Source organism: Notechis scutatus, chromosome 1 (assembly GCF_049901735.1).
Source record: "Notechis scutatus isolate UNSWTSFEM ecotype Mainland chromosome 1, rNotScu1.2, whole genome shotgun sequence".
NCBI classification, from domain to species: Eukaryota; Metazoa; Chordata; class Lepidosauria; order Squamata; family Elapidae; genus Notechis; species Notechis scutatus.
The window spans coordinates 21,438,308-21,460,093 of NC_142009.1; the positions used below are offsets into that span (position 1 = coordinate 21,438,308).

Below are 21,786 nucleotides of genomic sequence, written 5' to 3' on the forward strand. Positions count from 1 at the left end.
GAGGAGGGCTGCATCCCCTCCCTCCATTTTTTGCCTTCCTGGGCCTCAGGGAAGCCTCCTGGGCGAAGTAGTAAGAAGTGAGGGGAATCCCGGCACAGCTGTTCATAGGAACAGCTGATTGTCGGGAGGTTAAAAAAAGAAAAGAAATACCTTAAGGCGTGACTGGGCAGGAGAGTATTGGGCGGATGAAGTGAATGAGCATCAGGCATTGGGCAGGCAGTGCAAGCGAGCGAACAGCGACCGGGCGAGTGGGTTGGGGGCATGGCCAACCAGAAGTTACTACCAGTTTGGCGACTCATGCCAAATCCTTGCTACTGGTTTGCCCGAACTGGTGCGAACCCGCTGAATACCACCACTGCCGCAGGGGCACTCTGGAAACAGTAAAGTACCAGCCTGCGGTGCCTCTGCCAGCAAAAACGGGGCCCGGAGGGGCGGCCCCCGAGCTCTGTTTTCACTGGCAGAAGGCTATCAAAACAAACTAAAAAGAAAACAAAAGGAGAAATGTTCCCCTCTTGCATTTGCAAGAAGGAAGGAAGGAAGGAAGGAAGGAAGGAAGGAAGGAAGGAAGGAAGGAAGGAAGGAAGGAAGGAAGGAAGGAAGATTATAGTGAGAGTGAGGGAAGGTCTGAGGGAAGTCCTGGCTTAGCACTTGGCCAGCAGATGCTCCTGACACAAATGTCGAGCTGGCCATGCCCATCATGGCCACACCCATCCTGGCTTGAAGTCAAACACAACCCTGATGTGGCCCTCAATGAAATCGAGTTTGATACCCCTGTTATAAAGCTTTTGAAAATGGTCGTGCTATCAGGACTAGAAAATCTTACCTTTGAAGAACAGCATTTGTAGCATGCTTGAAGATGGAGCTGGAAGATGAAGAAGCAATTATATTTAAAAAGCTGTAGTGTTTGATGTTTTTTTTTTAAAAAATATTTTTGTCTTTTGCCTCTTTTTGCATATAGAGCTGAAGGCAGTGAATGTATAAACATTCCTTCTTCCGCTTATCTTCCCCATAATAGCAATCCTCTGAGGTGAGTTGGGCTGAGAAAGAGTGACTCTCTTTTGCCAGTGAAAGAGCTGGGTGACTCTTTGCCCAGAAGGACTTTCGTTGTAGTACTGCTGGTTGAGGATTGCAAACTAGTTTGTAAGCAATTCAAGAGGTTTATGTCCCATGAGGTTAGCATCAGTGAATGTCTAGCTAGTTTATTTTTGGCTCATATGCAAGGAGGGGGGAGGGGAACCTCTATTATTCCAGTGTGACACCTGGAAAAATACAGCATACTTCATTTAATCCTCCAGGGAAAGATTGAAGGCAGAAGAAGAACATCATGGCGTCAAAATCTAAGGGACCGGTTTGGACTTTTTCGTGCGGCTGTTGATAAAAGCAGAATCACCAACATGATCGCCAACGTCCGATGACAGATATGGCACAAGAAGAAGAAGAAGAAGACAGGGACCTCTCTGAAGCTGGTGGTTGGGTGTTTTGATACTTAAAGATTGCGACTTTGGTTCCCCACTGGAGAGAACTGTGGCCTGTATGCTTGCTTAATTAGCATCCTTCTCTGCCCCACATTATGGGGGCAAAGCAGCAGAGAGAAATCTGACTTGACACTTTTTTGTCTGTTTTCTTTTTCACTTCAGCACAGGATGGCTGGGCGAACAAAAGCGGCAGGCTATTCATTCATATTTCTTTCCCTTCTTACCTTTTTGTGTGAAGAGGGGGGGAAGCTGTTTTTGACTGACTTGTTTAACTGGGTCCCCTTGATTTAGTTTGAGCACTCGTGTGGAGAATTGAAAAGGGTTCACACATTTTTAAGCATGACAGTAATGATGGCATAAGTAGAGGGAAAGATAACGTTCGTGTAATCTACTCATTTCATTGATAAACTTGACAATGGTCTGAAAGCATCCTATACCTCCCTGAAATTGAGGGGTAGTTTATGCTGAAGCCAAAATGTATTGAAAAAAAGACATTTGGTTGCTTTCACAGGCTTTGCCATTGTTTTTTTTTTGTAAGGCTGGAGTGTCTAACCTTAACAACTTTTAAGACTTGTGGGACTTCAACGCCCTGATTTTCTCAGGCAGCAGAGTTGAAGTCCACAGGTCTTAAAGTTGCCAAGGTTGGACACTTGCACTGTAAGCAAAGGATAGTACTTCACATTTTGTTTGGACATATAGTGGATAGCATCAAGACAAAAGATAGATTCAATCTGATTTGATTTACATTATGTTAAAATTAAGCTTAGTTATTATTTACTTACTTACAGTCATGTCATCATAAGCAAAGACTGAATTCATACAATATGTGTAAGCTAATTATTGAATTAACCCCATTGCCTGGGTTTGTACCATATCCTGAGCCATTAACTAACCAAATTGGCTAGATTTCCCACATCCAATTAGCAAAAAACAACATATAATTAAAGATTGAAACTATTTTGCACAGACTTTGACTGGGACCTAGTGCCATAGGTCATTATTGTGTGAAATCTACCATCCTGAATCTGGTGCCAAAAACCTATGCTTTCAATCAAACGACATGTGCAGTTTAACCCTTGATTTGTACCAGAACCAACTCACAAATCAAATCTACATATGCAAAATCTTATTCTTAGTTTGCTTTCAGTAGTTCTTCTTTCAGCTACCCAGTTTAAGAGGAAGAGATCTATTTTTTAAAAAAATGGTTACTAGTATTAAAAGAATGGAGAGCTCAGAGCACTTCATGTGTACCACAAATTATGCAAAGATCTATCAGGAATGTAACTTTCCATCTTCTCTAACTTTGATGTGGCATCTCCAGAGTTCCGGAAACATGAAGCAACAAAGGAGAAATGGTACTATTTTTTTTATGTGCAAGACTAAAGATTTCTGCTCCAGGCAATGGACCAGTTTGTCATTTCCACAGTCTGATCTGATTTTTGTGCCGTAGTCTCTAAGCTCTGCTAAAACGCATCTCCAAAGGGGCAACTTTAAAACCAGTAATTCTCCTTGATGAATCATCACTGATCCCCCTTCTGCCCAGCCTCCTTTCCTCTGCTCTTCCTCCTCCCTGAAGTGTAGTTCAACCTCTCTCTGTGGGGTGTACACAGAAGCAATAATTTAGCGATTGCTCCCAATAGAAAGGGATGCAGCAGTGAAGTTTAATAGTGGGGATAAGAAGAAGGGAATCACTGGAAGCCGCGAAGGATGAACCCTTGCAGTGGGCAATCTGCCATTCTAAACAAGAAGCAAGAACTGAGGACAGGATGTAAGTTTTTGAGGCTAGTAGTCCTACTACTGTATGGTAAAATCATAAGAATGCAGAATCATAAGGGTGGAAGGTTCCTTGGAGGTCTTCTAGTCCAGCCCCCTAAGTCAGGAAAGCTTATATCATACTAGACAAATGGTTGTCCAATCTTTTCTTAAAAACATCCAGTGATGGAACACTCACAACTTGGTGGGAGGAAGGGGAAGATGTTCCATTGATGAATTGTTCTCACAGTCAGGCAATTTCTCCTTATTTCCAAGTAGGATCTCTCTTTAACAAGATTCCACCCATTGCTTCTTGTATTGTGCTCAGTGCTTTGGAGACTAAGTTGACTCGCTCTTCTCTGTGACAGCCCTTCAAGTACTGGAAGACAGCTATTGTGTCACCCGAGTCCTTCTCTTTGTTAAGCTAGACATATCTAGTTCTCAAAATGAAGTCATGGATTCCAGCCATATACGCAACGGAGGGGCAACTTCCTCCTGTTGGAGAGAGGACAGAGTACAAGTAGTTCTCAATTTACAACTGGCTACTTAATGACCATTCAAAGTTAGGACCTACTTGAAAAAAGAGACTTATGACCCAGATCCAACATTTTGATGGTCGCCCCCATTCCGTTCCCATGACTCCATTTCAGGTACTCAGTAATACAGTCATATTTACAGCCATTTGCAGTATTCTCAGGTCACATGACCACATTTTATTGTGGTGTTCACCGAACGACTGCTGCAAAAAAAGTCATAAAATCATATCGGCCACTGTCATTATGGGTAGAGTTTGGGACTGTTTCGTTATCACCTTGGACATCCATTTCTCCATCTCTCCCATTATAGTAGTGTACACCTGTTAGGGGGGAAAAAACCCTGTCAAAAATTGTGGTGTAGTAGCAGAATTTCTGCTTTGATTGGCATTTATCCAGGAGTTAGCTCAATCAATATACTAGAATATAAGCACAAGGCATCTCAGAAAAAGAAAGTTGGTGCAGACCAGAAGTGGTATTCAGCAGGTTCTGACCAGTTCTGGAGAAACGGTAGCGGAAATTGTGAGTAGTTCGGAGAATCGGCCAATACCACCTCTGACTGGAGATTTTACAGTATCTTTCCCCTGCCACACCCACCAAGCCACACCCACAGAACCGGTAGTAAAAAAAAATTGAATCCCACCACTGGTGCAGATTTACACATCTGCTTTGCTCACTTAGGTGTGGATAATTAAAAGACAAATAGAGAGTTGTAGGGAAAAGCTCATATTTTAATTGTGGAACGAATTTGAGTCAAATTTATGTTTTACTGACAAAGAAATATTTATCGGTAAGCTATTTAAGCTCTCATCAATTAGCCATAACCCTTATGGGATTCAAACCCAGGCGGCTTACATATTACATAGAAGTATTAACCTCTAAGCCACAGGTTCTCCTTGTGTTATTGGCTAAACCAGGGGAATTTTAGTCACCCATACCTAAATTGAGAAAGAATTGAACACAAGGCTTGCTGGCTGGAGACTTCTGGGAGTTGAAGTCCACACATCTCCAACTGCCAAGGTTGAGAAACACTGTAGTACTTGCACATGAGGGTTTGGATTTGTTGTTGTTGTTGTTGTTTTGGAGTAGCTGATGCTTACAGGAACAGCTTTGTGCCCAAATGTTGCTCAGTTTTGTACCATCTGTCCCAAACTGGCTGTCTCTAGATAAGTTGTGACTACAATTCCAAGAGTTGCAATCTTGATGTATTTGGAATACATCTCTAGCCTTGAGTATATCTGAGACTGTTGGCTGTGTTCACACAATGACCTTACCTAAATGAGATACAGACCAAGCAGGCAGACATGCAACAGGCTCAGCTTGGTTAGTCTCAACCTCATTTAGCTATTTTTCAACTCAATTATTGTGCAAACTCAGCCCTTTCATTAGAATAGAGCTGGAGGGGACCCTTGGAGGTCTCCTAGTCCAGCCCCCTGCTCAAGCAGGAGAACCTATACCATTTCAGATGATTGTTTAGACTCTTCTTAAAAACCTCCAGTGATGAAGTGCCCATGATTTCTGGAAGCAAGAGGTTCCACTGGTTAATTGTCCTCAATGCTAGGAAGTTTCTCCTTAATTCGAGGTTGCTTCTCTCTTTGATTAGTTTCCAACCATTGTTTCTTATTCTGCCCTTTGGTGCTTTGTAGAATAATTTGACCCCCTCTTCTTTGTGGCAGCCCCTCAAACACTGGAATACTGCTATCATGTCACCCCCAATTCTTCGTTTCTTTAGACCAGCCAGACCCAAAACCTGCAGCCATTCTTCATATGCTTTAGTCTCCAGGCCTTTGATCATCTTAGTTGCTCTTCTCTGAACTTTTTCCAAAGTCTCAACATCTTTTTCGTGGTGTGGTGACCAAAATTGCTTGCAGTATTCCAGGTGTGGCCTTACTAGGGTTTTGTAAAGTGGCACTAATATTGAAGGGTTCAATATACTACTACGTTCATTCCAGAGTGTTGCAACTCTGACATAAAACTCAAAGTTACTTTTAAAAAAGTAATCTGATGCTAAAATTTAAGAGGGGAAGTTGTCCCTGCCTGGAGATTAAAAATACCTTTTTCTTGGCAACTTCAGGCCCGAGGTCTCCAAATCTAACTTATTATAAAAAATGCAATATGGGTAGTCCACAGCTTATGACCACAACTGAGCACAGAATTTCTGTTGCTAAACAAAACAGTTGTTAAGCGAGTTTTGCCTCAGTTTACCACCTTTCCTGCCACCGTTGTTAAGTAAATCACTGCAGCTGTTAACTTAGTAACACGATTGTTAGAATACTTCTTTTTAGTTGTCATCTGGCTTCCCCATTCAGTGTGCTTGTCAGAAGTTTGCAAAAAGGGATCACATGACCTTGGGACACTGCAACTGTCATAAATATGAACCAGTTGCCAAGTATCAGAATCTGGGTCATGTGACCATGGGGATGCTGCAATGGTTGTAAGCGTGAAAAACAGTCATAAGTCAGTGCCGTTGTAACTTTGAGCAGCCACAAAACAAATGGTTGTATGTCAAGGACTACCTATATCAGTGATGGCTAACCTTTTCCACGTTGTGACCCAAAAGGGTGCTCGCGTGCCTGCAACCATGATGCAATGCACCTCCCCCTGCTCCCTACACATGCGCATCCTACTCGTGCATGTACCGCATGCCTCTATGCATGCGCACGCAACGCCCCGCATGCATGGCAGATACCCGACAATCAGCTGGTTGGAAGGGGTCGCGCACGCGCGCATGTGCAGTAGGGCTCTTCTGGGCAACCTCTCCGATGCCGGCAGAAGTGGCTCTGCGTCCCACTTCCGGCATGCATGCCGTAGGTTCGCCCTCACGGAACTATATTTTGAGTCACTATTGAAAGCTATGGTATTCCAGAGACTGAACCAGGACCCCTGAATGATTTAGGTTTTGTTTTGCTCAAGGGAGGTTGTAGAAGATAACCAGGGGTGGGCTTCAAAAAATTTTAGCAACAGTTTCTCTGCCCTGTTGCTGGGTGGCCGTGGCCACGGTGGGCATGGCCTAGTCGGCCTCCTGCACCACGGCAGGGGGGGTATTTTTGCCTTCCCTGGGCTCCAGAGGCTTTCCTCGAGCTTCCGGGAGGGTGAAAACGGCCTCCCCGGGCTCTGGAGTCTTTCTGGAAGCCGGAAACGGCCCTTTCCAAACTTCCAGGGGGCCTGTTTTTCACCCTCCCCAAACCTCCACATGTGCCCTGCACTACTTACCTGCATCCAAAATGGGCTGCGTGGGGCAGGGGTGGGATTCTACCAGTTCGCACCTATTCGCTAGAACCGGTTGTTAACATTCTAAGCAGTTAGGAGAACCGGTTGTTAGAAGAAATTACTGGCCTAATCCTGTAAGGAAGGCAGGAAGGAAACATTCTGGTGTTGCTTACAGAAACTGCCTCTCCGTTAACCCTAATTACATTCTTGGCAGGACTAGACTTCCTGTCTCAGGAACTTCTCTGGAGTTTTTTTCCCCTCCTTTGCTGGTACTTTGCTTGTGTGGAGTGACCATTCAAAGTTACAACGGCACTGAAAAAAGTGACTTATGACCATTTTTCACACTTACGACTGTTGCAGCATCCCTACAATCATGAGAGGCCAGGCAAGGAGATGCGTGCCTCGATGTGAGTGATATTGAGTTGGCCACACCCAGCCAATAACATGGCCACCAAGCCACGTCCACCCAGTCACATGACCACCAAGCCACGCCCACCACCTATGCCACACCCACAGAACCGGTTGTTAAAAATTTGAATCCCACCCCTGGTGTGGGGGCTCCTGGGAGGGGTGGGGAGGGGAGGGTGGAGCCAGCCAGAAGTGGGATTTGGGGGTTCTCCGAATTGTGCAGAATCTTAGCCAGAGGATCTCCCGAACCCCTGCGAACCCCCAGCAGCCCAGACCTGAAGAGAACACTGAAGGAAGATGCTCTTAGATCAGAATGCAAACAACAGGAAGCCAATGGCAAAACCAGTCAGCCTCTTTTATTTGTAATTATCAGAAAACAAAACCATCTATAAATTAGCATGAAGACCAAACAGATCATTCTACATTTTGATTTCTTTTAAAGAGGTATCTGCCAGGAAAGACTGTATTGGTCAAAAGCCTCTATGGGCAAACCTGTCAGCCAGGACTGTGCCACGTATGACAGAATGATTTGCTGTTGTGGTGTGTGTGTGTGTGTGTGTGTGTGTGTTTAATGCACGTAGAAAGTAGCATCTTGAGGAGGCTTGCCTAGGACTTTTTGTCAACTTGCTTGTTTTCCATGCATATACAAGAACTCTTCTCTCTTAGGAGAATATGTCCCCATGAAGTCTGAAAGGAGTCAAAGACAGCCAGCCTGAAGATGACACTTCCACACTGGTGGTTCTCTAAGGAATTTTTTCCTAGGTCTGCCTCAATGGAGATCTCAAGTGTGTTTGCAGAGAGATCCTTCTTGGCTGTGCTCCAATGTCTGGGATTTTCTCCACTTCCCTGGGTGTTTTTCTATTATTTGGAAGATATGTGGGTAAGCTTCTTAGCGCTCGTGGACAGGGGAAATATAAACAAGTTGGCATTTAAAAAGAATGTGTAGGAGGATTCTACAATTAATGGTCATCAAGCAAAATAAGTCAATAAGCTAAGAGCAGGGGCAGAAGATCTTCCTCTCCCCCAATGAGCAGCCCTTCCCCCAAGTCTTAATTTTTGAGTCCTTGTGCACCATGTCGATGGAGATTCTCAGTCATCCATGGTTGTCCCAAAGGTGCTTTTTCAAAAGACAACTGGACTTGTTTTTCCTTGACGTGTCGCTTCTCATCCAAGCTTCTTGGATAAGAAGTGAAACATCTTCAAGGAAAAACAAAGTCCAGCTGCTTTTTGAAAAAGCTTTGGGTCTTGTGCACCATGGTTGTATCAGGAGTAATCAAAATAACAAGGCTGTATCATTTATTATGACAAATGTGACCATGGGGTTGAACCTTATTGCCCATTAGCTCTGCCACCGTGGCCAATGACAGAAGTCTAACAAGGGCGTACATAGTTGAACTACATCTTTTAGTCAGCATGGGCAATAGTGAGGCATGTGAGAGTTGTAGTTCAGCAACATCAGGGGAGCCAGAAGTGTGTATTCTGAATTTTAAGTGTTCTATGATGGTTTGTGTGTACCTGGAAAGAATGTGTAAATATAAGCAAATTTTATCTCATGGACTCATGTTATCACATCATCAGAACTTCTGAAGTTTAGTGGCAAACCCAGTTTACTTTGTGTCCAGACTGAAATGCTTCTTCTATCTCTATAAAACATGTACTGTGAAATACATCAGGCGAATCCACAATCTCAACATACATATGACCTGAGAGATCCCATCCTTTCATTTCAGTTGCCCTTACTAATCCCTACCAGTCCCATCGATGCTGGCTTTTCGTGGCTCACTTGTTCAACTCTGTATATCCATTCATTCTATACTCCTCTTTCCTCCTGAAATATCCCACCATGGTTCTGAGCCAGGATGCAAGTGGTCTTGCATTACAGGAGTGCTGACCTGGAATACGAATGGATGCTCTGTGGGCCTCTAGATCAGGGGTGTCAAACTCAAGGCTCGTGGGCCGGATCTGGCCCATGAGGTGCTGCAGGGCCGGCCTGGAAACAGCGAAGGACCGGCCCACTGTGCCTCTGCTAGTGAAAATGGAGCTCGGGGGCTCCCTTCAGCTGAACCGGACTCCTGCAGCGCTTTACCAGCAAAAATGGAGCCCGGGGGTGCATGCCCTGGGCTCCGTTTTCACTGGTAGAGGGCTGCAGGAGACCATCCAGGCAGAGAATGGGGCACGGGGGGGCCTGCGTGCAGATCTCAGGGAAGTCCTGCCTTAGCACTTGGCCATCACAGGTGTCCCTTACACGAGTCCTGTGTCACACCCATGCCCTCCCCCCGGCCACACCCCATGCCCCCCTGGGCCCTCCAAGGTCAAACACAACCCTGATGTGGCCCTCAATGAAATCGAGTTTGACACCCCTGCTCTAGATGTTGCTGAATTAGAACATCCAGCATGATGCTCTTGTTGCATTCCCAGTTAAGACCGCTAAGTTGCACTTATGCAACATCTGGAGGGCCAAAGATTGCCCATCCCCATTGGGCTGGCTGCCTGGTTCTATTTCAAGAGGACATTTGCTCCTCTTAATTTGCATTCACAAAATATAAACTAATCCCACATTTGGTAGATTAATATACTGGCTGCAAGAGAGTGAATTAGATGCATTCCCCTTCTTCAGGTTGACTTTCTGCATTTTTCTCCATCTGTTGATTCCTGTACCTCCTGGTCTATGATCCAAAGCAGAAGGACTTCTATGTATAAAGAAGCAAACTTCATCCATTGCTTCAAGGATCAGCAAGAAATAAATAAAAAAAACCAGCTGGCCTCAATGAGGCTAAGGGCTGAGGCTTCCTTTGAGGGACAGAGCTGCTTGTTAAGAACTTCTACCCCAGCTGAATCCAGATTAAAAAAGGGGGGGTTCCCATGCACATGGCAGGCGAGTGGGGAGAAGCTGCCCTCAGAGATGGTGGGGGGGGGGGTATAGCAGGTCCTTAAGTTCTCACATAATGGTGCATCGGTTCCTCCGCAGGGCCCCCTGGAAGCGGATGGCAGTGTGAACGTGCTTACATCGTGCGCAGCCCACACTCTTCAGAAGTTCACTGAAGAGCAAGAGGATATGCCAGTTGTATTTGGCTGAACACTCAATGTAACCACACTTCCATGTCTTCTTCACAAGGTTGGAGACATTCCAGCGAGGGATGACCCGGCCTTTCTGGAGGTCCCGCTTGTTCCCAACAATGATGATGGGAGTATCTGAGGTTCCAATGACTCTGGCAACAAAGAAAGGAAATGTCAGGGCTCCGGTAGTCACCCCCATTTAAATCATGAGTCTCTAGCCGAATTTTCAAGACTTAAAGAAGATTTAAGAGTAAACATGACGGCACTGCCTGGGTGTAGCCAACTCTGAGACACATAATTCATTGTCACCCTTGGCCCTGGTTGTCACCCACCCCCTGGGTGTATCGTAATTCATATTCTCCAATGGGACACATCCATAGCCAAGAGTCATCAATCATACTCTCCAGTTAGAATTTTGTGTGGCAGAAACTTTAGTCACCTAGAAACTATCTTTGAAAACATTTATGGAATGCAGTTTTATTTTTGCAACCTGCTGCATTGCTCCCCCTCCCTTTCTGCTGGCAACTCTAAAAGACCAGATAAATATTTTATGAGTTGACAGGAAAAAAAATATTGTGAACAGTTTGAAAACCCAAGCCAAAATGGTAGAATAAGGGGAACAATATGAGGGCTAGGTGTCCCTCTGGTCACAAAGTATGGGAATTATGAAAACTGTAATCCCAACCAACTCCTTCCTAAATCTCTGAAAGACCCAGGTATAAAACATCACAACCCAACAACCCTTTGTTTTTATCATATCGGCCAAGATCATTTTTTCCTCAACTACTTTATTCACAAAAGTCAATGACTGGGAATGTGTTGGGAAAAGTGACATGAAGTCTTTTTGGGATTATCATTGTAGGGAGGTCACCCTTAAAGGATGGCCAACCCTGGAACTATAGGTTAAGTGGACTGCATGGCATGTAATTCAGTCAGTCATGTGCCTTGGGCACAGTGAAATAGCTGCAGTTGGGGAGGTAGAAAGCATTGATTTGCCCCAGTTCACATTCCCACTAAACAGGTCTTGGTATAAGCAAAGCAAGGGCTCTGCTACTGGGGATAAAAAAGGTAATAATAGAATAACACAGTTGGAAGGGAAATTGGAGGTCTTAGTCCAATTTACTAACCAGGTAATCCTAAACCCTATATCATTTCAGATAAATGGTTGTCCAGTCTCTTCTTAAAATCTTCCAGTGTTGGAACATTCACAACTTCTGGGGGCAAGTTGTTCCGCTGATTAATTGTTCTAACTGTCAAGAAATTTCTCTTTAGTTCTAGGTTGATTCTCTCCTTGATTAATTCCGATCCATTGCTTCTTGTCCTACCCTCAGGTGCTTTGGATAATAGCTTGACTCCCTCTTCTTTGTGGCAGCCCCTGAGATATTGGAACACTGGTATCATGTCACCCTAATCTTTCTTTTCATTAAACTAGACATACCCACTTCCAACAACTGTTCATTATATGTTTTAGCCTCCATTCCCCTAATTGTCTTTGTTGCTCTTAACTTCACTCTTTCTAGAGTCTTATCATCTTTTTTTCATATTGTGGTGGCCAAAACTGGACGTGGTATTCCAAGTATGGCCTTACCAAGGCATGATAAAGTGGTATTAACACTTCAGGTGATCTTGATTCTATCCCTCTCTTTATGTAGCCTAGAACTGTGTTGGCTTTTTTGGCAGCTGTAGCACACTGCTGGCTCATATTTAATTGACTGTCCATTAGGACTCCAAGATCCCTCTTGCAGTTAGTACTATTAAGCCAGATACCACCCATACTATACCTGTACATTTGGTTTTTCTTGCCTAAATGTAGAACCTTACTTTTTTCACTATTGAATTTCATTTTGCAAGGTAGGACCCAATGTTCAAGTTGTATAGTCCTTCTTCCTCTCCTTTCTCATCCAAGAACCAAAATTGAGCCTATAAAGCTCCTTGAAAGCAGTGCACAACTAAATATTTATAGCACCTGGAGGGATTTCCGTGACTTTTTAAAGAGCCGTTGTACCATGTCTACTTGCTTCCATTCACTTTGTTAAATGGGGATTCCTGCTTTTTACAGGATTCATATCCTAATCCCATCCTGAAGTTACTCCAAGCAGAAAGAGGTTGACAAGGACTGCACATTCGTTATCTGGGAATTTGTGCTGCTTTCTAAAATTCCTGGCATTTAACATCTGGGTCCCTTCCTTTCTCTGATCTCAAGTCCAGGGTGGGACGAAGCAGAGGCATATTTTTACCTTGTTTCTAGGATCTGCTGCCTAATGGTTTTGACATACTCAAAGCTGTCAAAACAACAGATGTCATAGACCAAGATGTAGGCATGAACACTCCGGAGGCCTCGGCAGCACACGTCCGCCCACTCCTGCAACAGAGACACAGAGAGGGACAGATCAGGGAACACACAGCACATAGCTCCCCAATGGTACCACCCAGTCCTCCCACATACCCACAGCTTGCCTCAAGAGTGGGAAAAGTTTGCTCCTGTGGAGTATCCAAATGCTCCAATCAATTCTTAACTAGCAAGGAATACTGGGGGCGGGACAGTGAGAAAGAATCAGAAAAGGAAGCCCTCCAAATTCGGTTTAAACATGGAACTAAAGTTTAATAGAAAGAAGACCAAACTAGTTACAAAAAAATAGAGCAACTAGCCTTAGTCAATGGTATATTGAAGTGGTAGGCAGTGTCTGATTTTTAGAATGGACAGTTAAGAATAAAGGAGTCAATAATCAAGAAATATGTCACTGACTAGCACTTGGTAGGATATCTGTGAAGGGCATGGACAAGATATTCAGATGCTGGGAGTTTTCTATACCTACAAAGATCGGAATGATCTAAGCCAGGGGTGTCCAACCTTGGCAACTTTAAGACTTGTGGACTTCAACTCCCAGAATTCCTCAGCCAGCAAAGCTGGCTGAGGAATTCTGGGAGTTGAAGTCCACAAGTCTTAAAGTTGCCAAGGTTGGACACCCCTGATCTAAGCAATGGTTTTTCTGGTGACACTTCATAAAAGCAAAAACTGAACTTTGAAGTTAAGAGTTTTGGACAGCAAGAGTTTTCATGTATTTTGAAATTTGATAGAATGTTGAAGATGATTAAGAATCCCATAGATAGTCAAGAAAAAGGGGGAAAAAGTATACTAGATCCTAGATAAAATAAAAACAATAAAGAAAAACAGTAAATAGTGAAAAGGAAAATAGAAAAGGAAACAAAAATATAGAGGCAGCTTTCGATCTTGAGATTGATTGTACATACATTTATGTTTTGACCTCTTTCTCTCAAGTTACATCATAATTTTCTTCTTTCCATAAGCTACCCTTTCTAATCATCAAATCCATTACTTATAAGTTCATTTTCCCCTCTTTTTTCAGCAAAGGAATTTCCAGTCATTCATAAATGTAATTGTTGATCTTTCTGTAACCAAATTTTACCATCTGTTACTCTGTCATCCTCACCAACCATTCTTCCACCCTGTGGGTATTTCAGAGTCTTCCCAGTTTTGAACATATAATAGTCTTACAGCAAGTATCTTACATAAAAATAATCTTCCGTGCAGGGGTGGGATTCAAATTTTTTAACAACCTGTTCTGTGGGCATGGCTTAGGTGGCAGGTGTGGCTTGGTGATCATGTGACTGGCTGGGCGTGGCCAACTCAACATCACTCACATCGAAGCACGCATCTCCTCGCCTGGCTTCTCAAGACTGTGGGGATGCTGCAACAGTCGTAAGTGTGAAAAATGGTCATAAGTCACTTTTTTCAGTGCCATTGTAACTTTGAATGGTCCCTCCACACAAGCAAAGTACCAGCAAAGGAGGGGGGAAAAACTCCAGAGACGTTCCTGAGACAGGAAGTCTAGTCCTGCCAAGAATGTAATTAGGGTTAACGGAGAGGCAGTTTCTGTAAGCAACAGCAGAATGTTTCCTTCCTGCCTTCCTTACAGGATTAGGCCAGTAATTTCTTCTAACAACCGGTTCTCCGAACTGCTTAGAATGTTAACAGCCGGTTCTAGCGAATAGGTGCAAACCTGTAGAATCCCCACCCCTGCTTCCGTGGCTCTTTTCTAATTGACTGTCCATTAATCCCAACAAGAAAAGTTCTAGTTGTTGATGTTCAATTTTTTTTGTATCATTATAGGTATTTGAACCCAAAAATTGCTGTCTTTTTACAAGTCCAGAACATGATAAAATGGCCCTTTATGTTGTCCACATTTCCAACATAAATTTGAAGCACCTTTATGTATTCTAGACCAGTGGTCGCCAACCGGTGGTCTGCGGCCCACTGGTGGTCTGCAAGAAAATGTTGGTGGTCTGCAGAGAAATGTCACCCCCAGAGCACCTCCCAAAGCAATTAATCCAGGTTGCACGGGAACACGGCTGTGCCGCCCACATGGCCCACAGGAACACAAGGCTTGCATCACTTGCATTGCAAACAACACAAGGTAGTGGGTAGTGAGGTGAGGGGGGAAAGGGCGGAGGGGAGGGAACTTGCCCCACGCACGCCTCACTTGGCCACTGGGCTGCTTCTTTCCACTTCTTTCTTCTTCTGCTTTTGGCTGCATGCAAGGAAAGCAGCAAAAGTCTTTCTTTCTCTCCCCCAAACTCCGCCAGAAATGAGTCTGGGACCCTGCAAGGCATCCTGCTCCAAGAGGCTGCGTCTGCAAAGACTAATTTCTGGCCGAGTTTGGGGGAGAGAAAGAAAGACTTCTGCTGCTTCTGCTGCTTTCCTTGCATGGAGCCAAAAGTCTCTCTCCCTCCTCTCTCTCTCTCTCTCCCCCGAAAACAGAACTGGAAATGGTATCCTGTGATCCCAAATAAAGAACAATCAATCAGTAGGAAAACAGGGTGGGGAATTTTCCTGCAGACTTTTTGGGGGATTTTCCCGGGGTCTCTGCAGGCAGTGGCCCCCGGGAAAATCCCCAAAAAAGTCTGCAGGAAAATCCCCCACCCCATTTTCCTACCAATCGCAGAATACTATCTCTCTCTCTCTCTCTCTCCTGCCCTCCACCTGAGAACAGAGCTGAAAAGCAGAAATGTGGTTGCCTTGGAGGGTGTGTGTATGTGTGAGGGACCTGTGTGTGTGTGTGTGTGTGTGTGTGTGAGGGGGGGGAGAGGGAGAGAGAGAGAGAGGGAGAGAGAACATCACCCCCAGCCCTCCAAGGTTAGATCAGATCTTTCTCTCTCTCTCTCCCTCCCTCTCTTTCTCTCTCCCACCAATGTCAGCAAGCCACTGTCAGTCAAAATTCATATGAGTGCTCCGCGGGATTTAAAATTATGAGTTTGGTCCTTGAGGTCCAACAAGTTGGCGACCCTTATTCTAGACCAGTGTTTCTCAACCTTAGCCACTTTAGGATGTGTGGACTTCAACTCCCAGAATTCCATAGATTTGCTATCTATGGTTGCCAAGGAATTATGGGTGTCGAAGTCCACACATCTTAAAACTGCTGAGGTTGAGAAACACTGTTCTAGACAATTTTTCTGGAGTCTATGCCAACGGTACAGCATTTTGTAAAAATTCTCTTTTAGGCTGCAGGTAGTTGCTCAATTTATGAACAGTCACTGAACAGTTTGAAGTTACAACGGACCTCCCAAGAGGTACCTATGACATCTTTTCAAAGTTGTGACAACTGCATCCCACTTTCACCATCACATGATCGCATTTTAGGTGCTTGGCAATTGGATCACCTTTATGGCTTTTTGCTGCATCCCACAGACACTGGACCAAATTTTGTTATGGGTTTTTGCTGTTTTCCACTCAGTGGTGGGATTCAATTTTTTTTACTACTGGTTCTGTGGGCGTGGCTTGGTGGACATGGCAGGGGAAGGATACTGTAAAATCTCCAGTCAGAGGTGGAATTTGTCGGTTCTCCGAACTACTCAAAATTTCCGCTACTGGTTCTCCAGAGCTGGTCAGAACCTGCTGAATACCACCTCTATTTCCACTGCTTACTTCCAGTTTCCAGCAAAAACAATGCCCGTTGGGGAAAATGGATTTGCTTAATTACTATGGCATTCATTTAACAACGCCTATAAAATTGACAAAAGAATTGGGTCCAGTTATGTGATGCTTATTTGCCTCAACTTATGACTGTAATGGCTTATAACTGCAATTTTGGACTCGGTTTCCTGTTTCCTAAGCAGCAGCTCTTCCCCCCTTACCCCTTAAGGTCATCCATCCATTGTATTGCAGTTCCGTCATTATATTGTGCCCAAAGTTCTTATAGCATCGTGATGGCGAACCTATGGCACGTGTACTAGAGGTGACACAAAGAGCCCTCTCTGTGGGCACGCAAGCCGTTGTCCCAGCTCAGCTCTACTGTGCATGCGTGCGTCCTGCTGGCCAACTGGTCTTCAGGTCTCTGCCGCGCACGCCTGGGGGGTGGGGCGCATGCACAGGGATGCACAAGCATGCACAAGGGGCAGTGCCCATGCACAGGGATGCACGCACATGCTCAGGCATGTGCATGGGGTGGGGGCCAGGCACGGGGCGGGGCGTATGCATAGGGAATGCGCATGTATTGAATTTTGGGGATGCACATGCATGTACGCACTTTGGGCACTCAGTGCCGAAAAGGTTAGCTATCACTTACAATCTTTCACTTATTTTTCTTCCAGCTAAAAATATACTGTTTTTGATCCTCAAAAATTATACAAATATAGCCACTTGCCTAGTAGCACTCAGCAGCCTGTTCACAAATCCCTCCAAGTTCTGAATTATCATTTTTATCATGGCTATTGTTGCTATTACAATATGATTCATCAACCTCTCATACATTTTATCACTGGGTCATCTGCACTACAGCAAGCAGATGATGATGTTTTGCATTGCACTATACTTTTACAATGTATTTTTTTCTCCTAACAAGGTTCCCAATACACGTTGTTCTAAGCCTAATATTACCTTTTTGTGGGCTTGTCTTTTACAAGCTCCATTTCATTTTTTTTTTAAATTTGCTAAAACATTTGGTTAACAGCCAGGCATTCCTCTCAATTCCATATGTGACATACAGAAGGACGGCCTTTCTTTCTTCCCCAACAGTTCGGCTCATAGGATGTTTATTATTGGGATTCCTTACACTCAGTCTCATTGGTTGTTAGTTATCGATATAAACTCCCTAGCTTGCCCTCTCGACCAACCAGGGGTGATTTTTTACCAATTCAAATCATCCCTACCACCTCTCCTGAGATGGGCCGAGGTGGTTGAATTTCACCCTTGGTGTTGGCTTGATAAAGGGTTACTCTGCCTCAAGCGATAAAATGTGTTTTGGGACTTTCTCCCTCACTTACCAGGTTTAATATAGTATAGTTTAAGCCATGATAGTTTATTTTATTTTTAAAAATAAATTATTTGTAATGTTTATTATCTTTGCCCAATTCATATAGTACAATGTTTTTGTAAGCCATCCTGATTAATTACCTCACATGTGTTTTGTTTAATCATCTTTTAACTTAGAATAACAGAGCTGGAAGGGACCTTGTAGGTCATCTAGTCCAATTCCCAGCTCAAGCAGAAGAACTTATGCCAGGCGTCTTCAAACTTGACAGCTTCAAGACTTGTGGACTTCAACTCCCAGAATTCCTCCTCCAGGCATGTTAGCTCAGGAATTCTGGGCGTTGAAGTCCACAAGTCTTAAACTTGCCAAGTTTGAAGACCCTTGACGTATACCATTTCTAACAAGTGGCTATCTAGTCTCTTCTTGAAAGCCTCCAGTGATGAAGCACCCACAATTTCTGAAGACAAGCTGTTCCATTGGTTGATTGTTCTGTCAGAAAATTTCTCCTTATTTCTAGGTTAAATGTCTCCTTGGTCAGTTTTCATCCATTGTTCCTTGTCTGGCCTTTGGGTACTTTGGAAATAGTTTGACCCCTTCCTCTCTGTTGTAGCCCCTCAAATATTGGAACACTGCTATCATGTCACCCCTGGTCCTTCTCTTCACTAAACTAGCTATGCCCAGTTCTTATAACTGTTCTTCATATGTTTCAGCCTCCAGGGCCCTAATTATCTTTGTTGCTCTTCTCTGCATACTTTCTAGCATCTCAACATCTTTTTTAAAGTGTGGTGACCAAAATGGATACAGTATTCTGGGTGCGGTCTTTATAGAACAGTACTAGTACCTCATGTGATTTTGATTCAGTCCCTCTGTTAATGCAATTTAAAATTGCACTGGCTTTTTTGGCTGCTGCTGCACACTACTAACTTGTATTTAATTGATTATCCACTAGGACTCCAAGATCCCTCTTACTGTTACTGCTATTAAGTCAGGTTTTGCCTAATATGTATGTGTACTTTTGGTTTTTCTTGCCCAAGTGTACAATTTTACTTTTCTCTACATTCAATTTCATTTTGTTAGATAGGGCCCAATGTTCAAGTCTGTCGAGATCCATCTGGATCTTGAGCTTATCATCAAGGGTGTTGGTTATTCTTGCCAGCTTAGTGTCATCTGCAAATTTGATGACTTCCCCCTTCTATTCCCTCATCTAAGTCATTTATGAAGATACTGAAAAGTACTGGACCTAAGATGGAACCTTTAAAATCTGTAACCATTATTACTTTCAGTAGCAAAAGACACCATAGTTAATTATTCTTTTTCTTGCATATGCATCACTTCGAGAAAGGCCTGGAAACCAAGTCCTTCAAATTATGGGAAGTGAAATCCACACATGTTAAAGTTTCTAAGGTTGTACAAAATGTCATTCAAAGGCCAAGGTAACTGAGATATCCTGGTTTTATCAGCTTTTGAGATTCTAAGCAAATCCCTCCTCTGAATTCATTTTCCTGGCCCCAATAGAGCAGGTGGGTGTCCTTCCTATCTGCTAAAGGCACAGCCAGCCTTTGATGGAATGCAAAGACCTTAAGCCACATCATCAAAAAGAATGCAATGCAATGCAGCAAATATGAATTGTTTCATTTTTATCCATTGATATAATAATTTTACTGTTCCAATTTCAAGCACATAAGCTTATAGTGATCCACCTCCCTTTAGCTCTGATGAGCCCTTGGTTTAAAACAGGAGGGGGGAAAGAAAGAGGTGGCCTCTTGAATGGAAAAGAAGATGGAAAGAAGTGGCATCATGGTGACCAGAGAAGATGGAAGAAGAATGAAGGATGGTTACAGTGACAAAGTAGATGTGAGTTTTAACCTAAATGACTTTACAAAAAAGATGTTGAGATTTTTGGGGAAAGTGCAAAGAAGAGCAACTAAAATGATTAAAGGCCTAGAGACTAAAAATTATGAAGGAAGGTTGCAGGAATTGGGTACAGCGAGTTTAGAGAAAAGAAGGACTAGGGGTGACATGATAGCAGTATTCCAATATTTGAAGGGCTGCCACAAAAAATTATTTTCTAAAGCACCAGAAGGCAAGACAAGAAACAATGGATGGAAACCAATCAAGGAGAGAAGCAACCTGGAATTAAGGAGAAACTTCCAAACAGTGAGGACAATCAACCAGTGGAACAGCTTGCCTTCAGTTGTGGGTGCTTCTTCATTGGAGATTATTAAGAAAAGACTGGACAGCCACTTGTCTGAAATGGTATAAAGTCTCCTACTTGAGCAGGGTGTTGGACCAAGGTCCAAGGTCCCTTCCAGCTCTACTCTGATTGACTGACTTCAGGTGTTGCACCTAAATATTGGACTAGAATACAAAGAACATAAGCTGTGCCCTGTTGGATCAGACTCACGGCCCATCTAATCCAGCAGTCTGTTCTCAGAGTCCCAGTCAGGAAGCTGACTAGTCTCCCAGGAGATGACAATTAAGGCTAATAACCAAGGTTAACCAATAGTAATAGCCATCGATCCCCAGAAACATGACTTGGGTCTGTACAACTTCCTAGACTTTGTTATAATAGGATTTTTAGTCCAACCAATCACTGTCTCTTGTTAAACCATATTATGGTTTGGGGAGGGCATATCAATGCTATTTGAATAAAACTATTGCATTTCCTTGAGCCAGAATTAGGTGTTAATTGCACTATGGAAACCCAGCCTGGTTTTGACATTTATGCCTCTATAGAGGGCTGGGAATTAGCTTTGCTGAATTCCACTTTTCTCAAGTCCCTGTTGCTTTTCTGTACTTTTCCAAAACTAGTTAAGGCACATTTGGGTTGGAGTCCCTGGAACTCTGTGATTCAATATTCCTGTTTCATAACTGATCTGCTGTCATTTTTCTACTTCTAATTCAGTTCTGAAACTATGGGATTAAAACACTTTTTTTAAAAAAAAATGTTGGGGTAGGTGTTCAATATTTTTCAGCTATAATTTTGTGTTTTAGCATGTGAGGGGGTTGATATTGAAATGTCAACTGCATTGGATTATATTTTTTAAAATGGGGTCCATGTTTTTAAATTATAGACAAACATAGAGATGGTATGATTTCTGAACTACATCGTTTCCCAGCCTCTCGCTGAATGCAGAGTATTTGGATCTGGTATTGAACCCATGATATTGGAAAATCACAATTCCTAAAAGGCAGTACTGGCTAATTTGTATTGATTCTTGCTAAACAGGGATATCATGGTCTATTCTGATCATTAATTAGTGGTGGATGGCACCTATGTGAGCCCATTAACAAGCTTTCCTTAGATTGGTTTTGGCCTCACTGGGCCAGGCAGAATTGTGCTAGAATATCTGCCAAATAGCTCTAAATTACAGTTGACAAAAATGATTAAAAAGGGCCATTTTCAATCAGAACTCGAGAATGTTAAATTTATGTTCATTTAAACTCTTGCTGATTGCAGCAACAATCTTGTTAACCTGAGAAGTCCTGGATCAAAACCTGTAAACATCAGCTCAAAGTACTGAGTAGATTTAATTATTACCCTGTTTTCCTGAAAATATGACCTACTCTGAAAGTAAGTCCTAGCTTGGTTTTTACACGTATGTCCAATTATAAGCCCTACCCCAAAATAAGCTCTAATTAAGACCCCACCCACTCCAAGGTACACGGGTAAAAATTAAGCTAGGGTGGGGATGGCAGAGTGGAGCTGCCCTACTACTTCCCTTTGGACAGTTGTAGCCAGGCTTTGCACACCCCAACACCTGCCTTGCCATCCCGTTTCTTCTGCAGCTGGCAAGGCTGGCAAGGCTTTCCTGAAGGCCTCTGTAGCTGATAACAAATCTCTGGATCAATCCAGAGCTCTCTTATTGGCCGCAGAGACCTTCAGGAAAGCCTTGCCGACCGCAGAAGAAGTTCCTGAAGGCCTCTGACAGTGAAAAGGAGGCTAGGGGAGACACGCGTAAGTGAGGTTAGTCAGTGGATGACTTCCCCTGAAAATAAGACCTGGTGCCTTTTATGGTGGCAAAAAAAAATTATAAGGCAGGGTCTTATTTTGGGGGATATTTCTTGAAATATGGTGACATT

The 21,786-nt window shown here is 43.5% G+C and overlaps 1 protein-coding gene across 4 annotated transcripts in view; it reads right to left on the bottom strand.

Annotated features, from left to right (window-relative positions):
• Nucleotides 1-7,714: 7,714 nt before the first annotated feature.
• Nucleotides 7,715-21,786, bottom strand: part of RASL10B (RAS like family 10 member B) — a 41,082-nt gene continuing 27,010 nt past the window's right edge. For all 4 annotated transcript variants that reach the window (XM_087958132.1, XM_087958141.1, XM_026672448.2 and 1 more), the window contains 2 exons: nt 12,673-12,797; nt 7,715-10,587 (listed from right to left, as the gene is read on the bottom strand). In XM_087958132.1, the coding sequence (XP_087814258.1) occupies nt 10,317-10,587; nt 12,673-12,797 (396 nt within the window). In that variant the 3' untranslated portion in view covers nt 7,715-10,316. The remainder of the gene's footprint in view (nt 10,588-12,672; nt 12,798-21,786) is intronic.